The 14023-nt window shown below is 43.5% G+C and overlaps 1 protein-coding gene and 1 long non-coding RNA gene across 7 annotated transcripts in view; one reads left to right on the top strand and one right to left on the bottom strand.

Moving 5' to 3' along the window:
- SV2B (synaptic vesicle glycoprotein 2B) overlaps positions 1-14023 on the bottom strand; it is a 63008-nt gene that overhangs the window by 23771 nt on the left and 25214 nt on the right. For 4 of the 5 annotated variants that reach the window (XM_080607653.1, XM_080607656.1, XM_080607655.1 and 1 more), the window contains one exon: positions 7271-8163. In XM_080607653.1, the coding sequence (XP_080463779.1) occupies positions 7271-7787 (517 nt within the window). In that variant the 5' untranslated portion in view covers positions 7788-8163. Of the gene's footprint in view, positions 1-7270; positions 8164-13448; positions 13963-14023 lie in introns of those variants that run through there. The other variant, XM_080607657.1, reaches the window with a different exon arrangement.
- On the top strand, positions 2335-5239 carry LOC308200989. 2 transcript variants are annotated; one of them, XR_013955982.1, is made up of 4 exons: positions 2459-2473; positions 2612-2696; positions 4158-4328; positions 5020-5239. It is a non-coding gene; the product is annotated as an uncharacterized lncRNA (long non-coding RNA). The 2 variants fall into 2 exon arrangements; XR_013955981.1 differs by lacking the exon at positions 2612-2696 and having other exon boundaries at positions 2335-2473.

Here is a 14023-nt window from a genome sequence, read left to right as displayed (position 1 = left end):
GTTGGCTCCCTGCTGCCTTCATCCTGCACTTCTCAGCTGTTTCAGGGGGCTGGTGTATGGCCACAGCCGTACAACCACTGGGCCAGAAAGTCTGGCCGCCCTGCACTACGGACTGCATGACATAACTTCATTAATTTTGGGGAAAAAAAAAAAAAACATAAGCTGATGGAAAGATTGCTCAGTCAGATCCGACCCGAGCACTGCCCACACTAGCAGGATCCCCAAATCACTGACTCACACAGCACTGTCGCCAGTAAGACGCTAAATTGTTCAATAAGGTGGTGGGGACCCAGGGCTGAGTGGAGTAGGTACTCATACTAGTTGCTACTCATACTAGTTACTTGCCCATGTAAGAGTGACAGTCTTCTGGAGTACTGCCAGGAGAATGTGGCAATGGTTGTTTCCTTTGTAAGAGAACCATCTCATAACAAGGAAACACAAATTTTAGGGAGAATTGGGCCAAGAAAAGTGATCACTAAACGGTATTTCTTCTGCTGTGTTCCTTCTGTCTACCAGTTGTTCTAGGGAACGACATTATAAATATCCGTACCAGAAACTTGACTTCAAACCTCAGCTTCAAACCATATAGCTTAGGCTGCGCTAGGAGAGATCAGCTTCCAAATTAACACATGCAATGGATGGGTGAAATGTTAAGGGTAACTCTGAATAAGCCATTATTTGCAGACTGTTCCACGAGTAATGGAGTATAATGAATGCCTGCGGGAAAGTCTGCTATAGCCTCCTATAAAATCTGTGGAAAACCAAAGAGCTGAAATTCTAAGAATAAATTTTGGGTTATGAGTCATCCAATGCTGAAGTTATAAGGAAAATATGTGACCACTGACTGGGCTTATTCCCACTGGAAAAGAGGTAACACATACAGAATTTTCACATTAAGCAATTTATTAGCCTTTACTGAAGCTATGTGCTCCATGTTAGACAGGAATCATGGACATAAAGGGTAAAATTCTAGGAGTAAAGAAAGACAGATGCAGGACGTGGCTATGTATGTGCAAACTGTCTTTTTACTGTTTCAACATCATTAGAAGCAAACTCATAAGGACTTCAGAAAGAAAAGGAAAATTTCAAGATTTACCTAAATCTCCATCACAAGCCTGAATTACTTTCATTGACCATTAATGGGATTAAAGTTCTTAAAAATTAGGCACATCTTAAAAGAATCCTTTTCAAGTTGTGCAAAGGACTCAAGGAATAAATGGGAAATCCAAGCAGCAAATGGGAAGCATTAGTCCCAGATCCCTTCGGGCTGTCAGAACAGCGAGGAAGCTGATGGGTAGGGGTGCAGCAGCAGCTCACCTCTGCCAACAGGTCCACACAGAGCCAGGAGCCACAGGAACGTGGGATTTCTTACCTGCGTTTAATACACAGGCTGCTGGCAGCACAGTAATAAGAGCGTTTTTGAATGGAGAAAGCATTCTGATAACCCAAAAGGATTAGGACCTTATTCATCTTGTGATTCAAACTGTAATAAAAACAAAATTGAAACTCTCTTATGAATACTCTTATGAGCTTAGCATCTATTATATAAGGATGCATTTAATGGACATGACCGAAATGCTGTGAGTTGGGTCTGGCCTATTTGGGAGACGGATGAGGCAAAGCCAGGACCCATTTGTGTGTGAGTGATTTGAAGAGGAATAAAACCCAGCAGTCCTGCCTGGCTTGCGCTCTAACGGTGGCCGGCATTTCCCAGACAGAGAACGGTCTCAGCAGAGGGTTAGTTCAGGGAAATTTCTTATCTGCCCTTGCTTGTAGGCTTATTAGTGCTTTACCCTTGAATTGCACTGATCTTTTAAATAGGAATCAAGTGAAAGGGGAGTCTCATTGCACTCGCCTTGTTGATTAAATATCAGCAGAGAGACCTCATCTACGCTAATGGCTCTACTGCCGAGAAAGGATTGCAACTGTGAAAGGCGGTTTTCCATTTTCAGGGCTCTGGGGGTGGATACAGAGCAAATCTAGCTGTAGAGTTTGAGGGGATTCTGCACGGGAAAGCCAAAGGTGGATGCGTGAATCCACGAGCGCTTCGGCACGGCCCCAGAGAGGCAACGCACGCCGAACGCCTCAGCGAGCGCCGCCAGCACGGCGTGGGTGGCTGCTTACACTTATCCGGCTTCACAGCCCCCCCCAGGACTCGTCCATCACTACAACATTCACAGGACCATCTGGTCCGCCCATCCAGCCTCTCTGCTTTTGTTTGTGCTGGCTCTCTGCAGATGAAATTCCCGCAGCATTTACAAAGGGGGGCTCGGCCCCCCCATACCAGCCCCACATGAGGTGCAGGGTGTTCTCAAATCACAAAAGCACCTTTTTTTTTTTTTTTCTGCCCAGCACATCCCCCCTGCTCAGGATGCTGCCACTCGTTGGGCCACGGGAGTTTTCCTGCCCAAGAACAAGTGTGAGACCAGGACTTCGGGCGGGATGCTCGGGATGCCCGTGCAGGGAGGTCAAGGTGGGTTTTGGCATGGAGGTGGGAAAAAGCAGGGGAGCCATGGCTGGGCTCCTGGTCTGCATTTATCCAGAAAAATATAATTAATTAATTAATAATAATAATAATAATAATAATAATAAGAAGAAGAAGAAGAAGAAGAAGAAGAAGAAGAAGAAGAAGAAGGAGAAGAAGAAGTGGAGAAAAGCCACTGAGCTGAGGGAATTAGGATTTACTGTCATATCAGGTGAATTCAGGTCAATGAGAAGATGAGGTCGAGTTTTATCGCAGTTGATAAGAAAGCATCCTCTTCACACAACTAAAAGAAAGGATGGTGTTACACATCTGGTTTAACCTGACTGACACCGCCAAGCTTGAATTTCTGCATAACTGCATAATTACGAATAGGATCTTTTTTAATGGTTTTTGATCTAACATTATGAGTCTAAGAGTCTGTAAGATGATATTCTCCTTCAAATATTATTATTATACCATAAAAAGGAAGGGGAGCCGTGTGCCTGAAAGACAGATTTTACTCTCAGCTTTGGTGTGGATGTTTTGCAGTCATGGGCAAAGGGCTTTACATTTTTCTCGTCTCAGTTTACTGAACTGTGAAATGATGATAACAACTGCAGCCCTGGTGTCTGGGAAGTCTGATGCTCTAACTGTGCCTTCAGTTTTTTATACATAAGATGTGAGAAAGTTTAAAACATTACTGTGACACCATCTCTTTTGCTTGTTGTGTACTTACTACTCCATGCTTGTCAACGTAAGATTTAGTCCCCTGGGAGGTGATTAATAGCACTTGAAGATGCACATTTATATGATATTTCTCCAAAGAATTATGGTGTGTGCTTTTCAGCACATCAGCAAATAGAAAATTTATAACTCTCCATATGATTGTCCTTATCAAATGAAAATACAGACTGTTTCTGTCAGGATATGTTATATTGAAGATGAATATACTGAAATATACTGAAAAAGAATATACTGGTGCAATAAATTTAACAAATGGATTATTATTATGACTATTGCTGAGGAAAGCTCAGCAAAAGCAATTATATGAAATGAATACATTAAAACAATGTTACAAGTTAGCAAGCTTATACTTAATGACTAGTTTTAAAAATTATAAAATCAAACAGCTAAAACACCCGGAGTTGTTGGCACTTTTTCCTTTTTTCTTTTCTTTTTTTTTTTTAATACCCCTGCAGTCATCTTCAAGATAACAATTCACATCACAGAAAAATTCTAAATATGTGTTTTGTCCCACGAGGGATAGTAAGGGCTAAAATAGCTGTTAATTTGCATCTGATGTAGATGTGTTTATTTTCAGAACAAAATGTAAACGTTTTCTACGAAGTGTTAAATTCATTTCACACATTTCATAAAACACTGTGGGCATCTGTTTATTTGTAATTTTTGCATAATTTGGCCATAATTTGCCTGATATTTTTCCACTCTTGCTTTCCGAGGGAGGAAAAATAAGCAATACACAGATTATTTAATGATAAACGTCCTTTAAGCAAAAGCTGAACTTTGCTAAATTGGTCTTTAGGGGGCAGCTACTTTAGTTCTCATTTGTCCCTTCCTATTTCTGTGTGAGTTCAATTACTTACCTGATTTATTTTCTCTCTCTCTCTCTCTTTTTTTTTTTTTTTTTTTTTTTTCCCTCTTGGCCTCCCTGGTTGTGGCTGAGACCTTTCAGGTGTTTAACCATTTGCAGCTGCGTGGAAGCGACCCTAACACCACCTGGATAAACTGATATAAACCTGGGATAAGGTGATTGTGTTTCCTTTGCAAATATGTGTTGAGATGAACGGTTACCTGGGAATAAACAAGAGCTTTCTGCAGGGACCTGTTGTTACCTGGTGATAAGGTAAGGGACAGCAATGCCTGTGTGTGTAGGGACCCCATATCCCTAAAACCTCCAGATAACGTAAGGGAAACCTGCAGCCTCCCTGCTGACCCTTCCCTCCGCTCGGTGCAGACACACTCGTACAATTTCATCACCACACGTTAGGCAGAAATGGAGGCGAAGGGCTCCTTGATTGCCACCCATTTCTGTGACAAGTCAGCCTGTAAGTGCCACCGAACCCCGGGTATTAGCAAGATCAATTTGCAATAGCACAGCCCAAAGACCTTCGAGGGAATGGAAACCCTGAGAGAAACGAGCATATGTTGGAGGCCCTGAGCTTCGTTAGCAGCTAGCTCCTTCTTGTCACCACTGGATGGGTGCTGAAGCTAATCCAGGAAAGGTTTTGAGGAAGATTATGTTCTCATTTCCATCAATAGCACTTCCCCAGCCTTGCCTGTCAGGAGTAGGTGTCTGTCTGTCCTCAGTGTGCACCCACAGCTGCTCCGAGCAGGGACGAAGCCTGGGCCACCAGGCTGTGCTGGAGCCAGCTCTGCCCCAAAACTCACCGCCCTGTGCCCGCCAGCAGCCCCGTACACGCTCTGGCCTCCTCGCATCCTCACTTCTTGATGCCTTTGAGTAATCGTTGCTTGTACCAGCGCAGTGCTCTGCAGCCTCATGCTTTCTAAGCCACACTTAATTCCTTTTTTTTTAGAAAGGATCATCTGGCAAACCTCAAATCCAAGAGGAAACCTGCAGCAGAGAAATACCCAGCTGCTGAGGAAGCGTATTAACAAGAAAGACACCGAATCACAGACCTTCCTCGTGTACAACACGCATCAGTAACAAACGGGTGTTACCATCAGTATCCGCTTTCTTCTCTTTTTAGTCTGTCTCAGACCAAGATGAATAAACTTTTCTTGTTGTTAGGAAAATTATTTCTTTTTCCTCGTGCTTAAACAACAAAATAATGAGTGCAAGCTCTGACTGCAGATCCCTCAATAGGACCAGGCTAAGGACAGAGGAAACTTCTGCAGAACCGGGTTCTCAGAAGCTGTCTGTCCAAGCAGGGAGAAAAGGCAGCCGGAGGAGTGCTCTTCCCCCAGTCAGGAATTTTGGTTTAGCTCGGTTAATGTGCAGTGAGCTGGAGCTCAAGTTGGATATGGACCCAAATGTCTCCTTGTTTGTCCAGAGCTTATCAGAACACCCTGAACTTTCAGCCTTGCAAATACTGAGCTGGAAAAAGCAGAAAAGAAAAGATCTCTCTTGGGAGGTTTCTTGTTCTTCTTTTTACCTGTAGTTGTGCCAGAAATACTTCAAAGATAGATTTTTCGTGTGACATTTGAAGTTTTTTGACTCTGGCGCCTGCCAGAGACTGCAGAGACAGATATTTAAGGGGTCGGAGATTCAAAAGATCTCGGTTTTCATATAGTCACCAGAATAAGTGGCCTGCTTTTCAAAAAAGGTCTTGTCACTGAAAAGGCACCCAGCCTGGTGTTCCATAGGGAGCTGCTCAATTCGGAAGTCCCTTTGAAATCAAGATCCAATTGTGAGCAATGTGATTTTAGGTATTTGACTCGAGCTATTTTGAGCTAGAAATTTTAAGTGGTTTGAGAAGCAAAAAAATATCACCACACCTTTTCAGGCACAAAACCAGGAACAAAGCTAGCTGACTATGGGAATAAGCATCCTGAGATAAAAAAAGAAGAAACAAGAAAAAAAAAAAGAGGGGAGAGGAGTCTTGAGGACCTTGATACACCAAGTAGAGAGGTCTATATAAGGGTAATTATATAACACCTTTTTCACATGAAAATAAGACAGATAAAATGGAGCCAAGGCCTGGGGTCTAATCCCAAATCCGCATTTACCTTGCATCAGGCAGGTCTTCTGGGTCAGATAGTATGCACTGCAGGCCACGATGATTTCCCTGTGACCCTGGTACGCTTCTATTCAGACACACCATCTCATCCTAAAGCAGCTCTTCCAAGACCTACTTTATTTTCCTTCCAGATGTGCTGTACTATTGCACAGCTGGCTCTCACTACGGGACATGCTGGATGCTTTCCTGGTTCTTAGAGATCTGGGAGGCTTTGCCTTCTTTGGCTTACGATGTGCAAGGGGAAAAAAAGTGTTCATCCAAACCTTTCCACCCAGTCTCACTCACGATAAATAAGCCTTTGTATTTTGACCGCAGGGAGGTGTTAATGGTGATGCAGAGGGGATGTTGTCAGTAGCTTGGCCCTTTAGTCTCCATGCAGCACGTTAATCTCATTCCGCAGGCCTAAGGAGAAACCTCTGTAGGCTACTTCTGACCCAGCACATATTAGCAATCTGCCCTGGCTGAGAAGTTAGTGTGTAGAAGGAACTGTCTGCACAGCTGATCTGCCAGCTGGGACTTCCAGCTAAAGAAAAGGGAAACCTGGGTGTAGTGAGAAGCTTTGGAGAGCAGGGCAACATCAGGAGCCATAACGTGACGGCAAAGTGATCTGGACCGAGCTGACCCCTGCCTGTTATATTCATCATACTCGGATGGTACTGCCTTGTGGACTTCTCATTACCATTTAATTTCTAAAAGCATTGAAATCTGAGTCATTAGATGTTTAATTAGGGAAAGCCAACCGTAACCTTTTATATATTTGACCCTGAACATCCCAAGGAGTTTTGCCTTGTGGACCTGCTGACTGTGAGCTGCCTGGTTCAGACCCAGCCTGTGGTGGCCAGTACCGGGGCCATAGCACATTCATAAGGTGGGCTGAGATGTGGCGTGATGCTGCTGCTGTTTTACAGTAGCTGCCTTCTCAGCAGATTGCAATCCCCTCTCAAATCAGATCCACCCATCTATGACTCTGCACGACATGCAACGTAAGAAAGGGGCCACCAAGGGTTCCCAAAGCTGGTCTCACTAGAAATAGATGTCCTAAGTACAGTCTGTTGTGTTAGGAAAGCAGTTTGCAAGTGGCACTTACCTAGCATGCCTTTGTTCGAACTGGATAAGCACATATCCTTCTCAGCACTGGGCAGAACAAATCCAACCACAAACAGCTCCACCCCATCTGCCATCAGTGCCAACCCTAAAACAAAGAAGAGCGTCCACTGGAAGCGTCCGTGGCCACACTCCTCAATGATGTTTTCATACTGGTGGGCGAGTTGCTCCTCATCCTCCATCCTCTCTGCCATAAGGTCAGCACGGTCTCTGTAGTCATCATCCCCGGCAGGAGCTCGCTGCTTCTGCTTGGCTTTAATGTCATCTGGGTGTGGGATCCCTTGGTACTCCCCCTCATAGACCTCATCGTCTTCATCGTGCCCTTCTGTAACATCACTCTGGGCATCTTCTTCATGAGTGGGCTCGTCCCCACCACGGTAGTAGCCATCGTTGGATGTGTAACCTTCGTAGTTACCATCCTGGTACCTATAGTCATCCGAAACTTGGTGTGTGTCCCTGCCGCCCTGATAGAGGTTTGTGTTTCTGTAGCCATCATCCATTGTGAATGCAGAGTTCTCGGTGCTGTAGGTCACTGTGTGCAGACAGACAGATATATGTATTGATTTGCGTGATTTTTGCTCTGAGTTACTTGAGCATATCTTCTCTCTGTTCTTTGGAAGTGATGTGATACACGGCTGCCCAGGCTCCGAGGGAGAATTTCTATATAAAGTTTCCCTCTGACAGTCTCACGCAGTTGTTGATAATGCTTCACTTTTCAGCTGTCATTTGTGACTTGCTGGCTTCTTCCTTGCTTTGGGTGGGAAGAGCTGGGGCTGCTGGCTGGTGAACAGCAAGGGAGCGGCAAACTGCACAGCCAGGGAGCTAGGAGGATTTGACAGCTTTTTCTCTATTCATCGTGGGGGTGAAGGTCACATCCTGAGGAAACAATAGCAATGAGACAAAGGTAAGCTCGCAAGCACGCAGGCATTGAGTTTAACATCCAACATTTTGAACACACATTTTTTCCATTGCAAAAAATGGCAGCAGAATGTTTGGGGAGTGGTTTTGCATCTGCAAAACCCAAAACCTCAGGGGAAAAAAAACAACAACAACAACAACAGGCATGAAAAATTACCAAGCTAAGTGAGAACCTAGCATAGACTGTAAAGGAATCTAAAGGAGGTTGTAAGGTAATGTGTGGTCTCAAATTCTGCCATTCCCAGAAGTCTTACTTCCCACGTGTGGTGCTGGTTTCTGCAGAGAGCAGAACAGTACCGAGCTGGATTGCTTGAAGAGAGCTCTCTACTTGTCAAATCCGTGCATAGCCACCTACCCAGAGCATGCTCATCCTGAGTATCTAGAGTGGTTAACATCATAATGACACAAAATATGAGCTTGGTTTTCCTTTTCATCCAGATTCCCAAATTACTTTTATTTGGTGGCTTCTTTTTTTTTTTTTTTTTTCTTCCCCTGGTGTCTACCCATCTGTGTGACAGATGTACAACTAACAGGAAGTGTCTGCCAAGATAAAGTCACCCAAAGTCCCACCAAGCTCTGCTCTCCCATATCTAACCATCGATGGAGGATGATTTTCACAGAAAGCAAAAAACAAAGTTAATATGGAATCACTGCAGTCTGCAGGGGAAACCAGGGGAAGCCAAGTCACATCTAAACACATTCTTATTTTAGACACCTGATTTCCATTATTTTTCAAGCTGTTTTCAGCCAGCTGGCTCTCCAGCATTCTCCGTTTGTTGCTGCACACAGCTGTAGACAAGGATTTTGAAAGGAGTCTCACATGGGAAACTGAGTAGAGTCACGCTAGAGGAGCCAGCACAGTGTAGGCATGCACAGAAATGTGGACTTCAATTCAAGCTTTGAGCTACTTGCCTAAATAAAACGTACACGAGCTAAGAAATGACTTGGGCTATACATGACTTTATATATCATAGAATCATTTTGGTTGGAAGACCTTCAAAATCATCCAGTCCAGCCACGAATCTAGCCTACTAAGTCCCACCACGTGTTCCTTAGTGCCACATGTGTGGCTGTTACCCACGCAGTTAGGCTGTAGAGCTGTGCACAAAAGCACACACTGCACCTAACAGTGCCATCCCTGCACTTTGTGACATTATTTAGCAGACATGTATGGGTTTAAAGTACACGCAGCTAAAATGACTCTGGAGGAGAAATTCAGTAGAAGCACTCTCACAACATGCTCAGAAGGGCACCACTCCTACAAGTGCTTTGGATTTTTTGCGTCCCATATGTTCAGGGTAAAAGGAAGAGTCTCACCTATGCTGTTCATGGGAGTTGCTCTGAGAAAATTTTTAAAAGCTTCCTATTCATTTTTGTTTAGCTACCTCTATATTCATGTCATATAACTACAACACGGTCTCTGCAGGCCCTTCCAGAGCATCCTCCTTTGCTCTGAATGCTCTGCCATTTGTCACTGCTTTCAATGTGTTTCCTGCTCCTTTCTTTATGCTGAATCACACAATACATTTTGTATGAAGTTAAAAAGGCAGTAGGGCATTATTCCAGGGCAGAAGAAGTAATCGATAAAGTAAAAAACTAAATAAAATAAATCCCATAGGCTTTCTGGTCAAGTCAGAAAGATTAGGAGACTACAGTGCATGTAGCAGTAAAGGGAAGCATTTGCACCCACAGTGGAAATGTTAATATGGAAGGGAATTAATATATTTTACAGTCATTAAAAGCACTTAAATCGCCTTTACAGCTCTTGTTTCAATGCTGGAGTGTCACCACTAATGGTTAAAAAAAAAATTCAAGGGTATATTTGAGTCTCAGAACCTCCCAGTCTTGAAGTAACTTTTGTGATTACACAGAGATGTGTCATGACTGAACAGCATGTTCTCCAAGGCAGTGAAAATGTAGTTCCATAGAGACATAACTTCTTTTGAAAAGTAGAGGAAAGAACCTTAAAAAAAAAAAAAAAAGAACAATATGTGCTAAGGATCATTAGACCTTGCTTTGGAAGTCTTTAAGCATCATTTGTTGGCAGGTCATATTTCAAAGTGACCTCAAACATCAGAGCAGGAATTGCAGTGACCTCGCTGTTCTCGTCCTCTGGTTGCTTCAGAAGTGGGTTGAAAACTGGTCTTAGGAAGTGAAGTATTAATACTATTAATGATTAGGAATAGGATTCATCAGATTGTAGATCTCCACAGACCTTACCTCTAGCCTTACACCTTCTTTTTCAAAAAGCAAAATATGTTCTTGAAGACCAAGCACTGGAAATCTTTTCCTTCTCTATTAAAAAGCCATGGCTGGAAGCTGGGCACTCTGCCTCCTACAAACGCAGGAGCACAGAAGACAACAAACTCAGGAAAGACCTGTTTAAGCGTCTGTGCTCTTTCGCTGATGCACAAAGATATTTTTTTACTCTATGAGTTCGCTCACATCATGGGCAGCATAGGAAATATTGACACGAGCTGGTGAGTCCCATAGACCAGTGACTGCCACCCGTGTGAGGAAGAATGTGTAATTCAGAAAACAAGACTCAGCGAATAAGAGTCTCTGGCTTCCTATTGAACTTGTAGGACGGATATTTTGGGGGAATTCCCCCAGGAGAGGGGGCAGTGCTCAGAGGCAGGCTGTTATTTAGTACTCTTCAATATTTCACTTAGACACTTCACACTACTTGCTTCCTTCCATTGCCACGCACGCAGGGGCTGATTCACTCTAGACCTGATTCTTTAACACCCTTTCACTTGAGCTAAGCTGCACTTACTCATATTAGCAGCCCCGTTTAGCATTGAGATGAGAAATCATGACTTCTCATAAAGATTGCAGGCTTGCATCACTGTAATTATACTTCACAGTGATGCATGAAAGCTTGAGACAAATGTACACATAGCATCGAGCCTATTTCAAGCTTGGGCCCTTTTAAAATGATCACTACCAAACCAAGGCATGCAGGCACGGTTTAAACGTGCAACACTTGTAAGGTCCTAAGGCAGAGTCTGCAGGGGAGAGGGGCAGAGGCAGAGAAACTTTATTCTGGGTCTCCTCAAAGTGCTTCTGTCCCCACTAACCACAGCTTTGGACTCAAATAAATAAAGTACCTGGGAATACCTGGGGCACAAGGGAGTTTCTGGCAAAGCAAGATCAAGGCCATTGCTTTATGGGAGCTGAGAGTGTATAAATGTATGTGGTGGGGGTAGAGAGAAGCTAGTAGCTGAAATCTGGATTCTCCTCCCTGCCTTTCCCCGTTCAGAAAGGGGAAGGTCTCACGGAGCTGAAGGGGAAGGCTCTGTTAATGCTAGTGCAAAGGAAGGAATGGCGGGGAGCAGTGCAGGAACACTGCAGGATTGCTTTCAAGGGATTTTTAGCTTTCATCAGAAGAATCCCTGTAAGACAGGCAGCAGAGAGTTTTAATATTCTGCCTGAAGGGCAACTCCTCTGGCAAAGCATCCCTGCCCCCAGAGCTGCCTTCTGTTGGCAGCAGTGGGAAGATGCCCAAGATCCTGCCGCGGCCATAAGGACACTGCAGTCACAAAGCTGGCTGTGAAGGAGCTGGAGAGGAAATCCTCCTTTCGGAAAGGGAATAGCGCAGATCGCTGTTATTGGCTTTTGTAAAGTTCCAATCTTATCCTCTTAATGAGGATGCAATTAATGGCTCCATTTGTACACATGAAGGAGCGGGTTTTTGAGATGCTTAACAACTCGCAGCTCCCAGGGGAGCACTAGCCTGGATTTCAGACAGCCAACATTTACACGAGTGTTACCAGACTGAGGGCTGTAGCAAGGTCTGGTCGCCACGCTGCTGGATGGAGGTGTTGCAGCACCGTGCTGCAGACCCTCTGGGCAGCCTTCGGGGACTGTCACTTAGCTGCTTGGGGGTCCAAAGCTCCAAATGGGAAGGGCACAGCATTGTCACTTGATTGCTCGAACCCTTTGCAGCTGTGTCTGCATGAATAGGTGGCAACTTGTGCCCAAAAAGCCTAAAAAAATTGCAGATGAGAGATGAGCTCCCTGTGTTCCCTTTTCTATAAATGAGGCTCAAGGGCTTTGTCAGGTGTCCACTGACCTCTGCAGTCCAGCTTCACAGTTCTTAACTATTAACAATTATTTTCCCCCAGAAGAGTTCTAAAATTTTTCTTTCTTTTTGGAAAGAAAAAAAAATCTCAAATTAATCTGCAACCCCACAATCCACAAAAATAACAGTTTCAGATCAGGTCCATTAAGCTGTTTCACCTTACCTATGGCAGAAGGCTGCTCTGGAATTGTTGAATTGTTTCAAATTGAATTGAGAATTGTTTCAAAAGGAAAAACAATTTAGGAAGCACCAGCCTGTCAGCTACTCGATCCATTTTTTATTAGAAATGTTTGTTGAAACAGTTTTTTACCTGAAAAAATCACGTTTTGAAAAACTGACACTTTTCTTATCAACGAAGATTTACTTTCATTTATGTAATATTCTCTAAGGGATGTTGTTAAGAAAGGAATATAGAAAAATATAATATAGGAAAAGTAATCCTGTTCTTTATATGCATGTGACTGGAAGTATTTGACCTCTGTTGTGGGGCAGAAAAAGGTTTTTTTTTCATCACAAGGCTCTGATTATTTTTTTGTTTTGTTTTGTTTTATATATATATATATATTTGCTAACATTAACATTGCTGCTCCAGCTACACAATTCAACATCCAGAAGAGAGCTTTGCAGTATCATCATTTTCCTGGACAGATGGCAAGGCTGGGCTCTTGGCAAGGATCCTGCAGAGGGAAAAGTGGCAAGATCTGGAGAGAATACATTTGTGAGTGCAGTTAGAAAAAGGGAATGAGGGGGCTTTGGTGGCAGAGAGGTAGAAAGCAAGTGAAATCAGAAGTCAGGGAATGGGGATAACGGTCCAAATTTTGCTCAGAGGAGAGTGGGAGATGGCCAGGGAAGGATGAAAGCTCTGACAGGTTATTGATCCACTAACAGGGGAAAAAAAAAAAAAAATCTATTCCTTAGTAATAACAGCAGCTCTTGCTTCATACCTAAGGATTATAAACCCATCTCAGGCCATCTCTGTCAGAGCTCAGCTGTAATCCTCGCTAATTCTTGCTTGACTTTTTGCAACTCTATTTCACTGACAAAATAATAACCAGACAGGGAGAAAAGTCTTGGAGTATATGATTATGAAATACTTTTGGACACAGTTAGCCGTGGAGAATATCACTCAGGAAAAAAAAAATGAAAAAAAAAGACACACCTGTTGACCACTTGAGGTAATTGTACCAAAATAGGCCATGTCTTGCATGTTTTCATCAGTCTCTTTCCTTGCTTTCTCTTTCCATCAAGTATCCTAATCCTAAGGTGGTAATGAGAAACAAGTCCCCGGGGAGTTTCCAATAGGATCGTCTCAGATCTGAACACCAGTCAGTAAATCAAGATGATTTAATTCACTGAAGATCTGGTCTCTTTACAAATACAGGTCAGCTCTTCAGATAGCAGTTATATAGTTCATATATGATCGTGATGAGATGAAAGGATGGTGTATCTAACACTTAAAAAATCCTCCTGATTCCTCCCATCTCCTCTCCAGTCTCTCAAGAATGGAAGAAATATTTGTCCTTGCAAATAAAATCCAAAAGAAGCCGCGGTCACCAGGCCTTCTTGAGAGAGGACCACGTCACAGTCCCAGGTCAGAGACCCTTGGATTTAGAGGAATGTCAGCTCCAGCCTGAATTTCTTAGAAAATCTAGCAGAAAACAGAGCCATTTCATTTCAAGAAATCAAGGCAGGTGAGTGAGTCTTCTATTTATTTGTTTTTAATCAGCCACATGG

The sequence above is a fragment of the Anser brachyrhynchus genome, assembly GCF_964034855.1.
Source record: "Anser brachyrhynchus genome assembly, chromosome: 11".
In the NCBI taxonomy this organism is placed as follows: domain Eukaryota; kingdom Metazoa; phylum Chordata; class Aves; order Anseriformes; family Anatidae; genus Anser; species Anser brachyrhynchus.
This window is presented reverse-complemented; position numbering and strand designations above follow the sequence as displayed.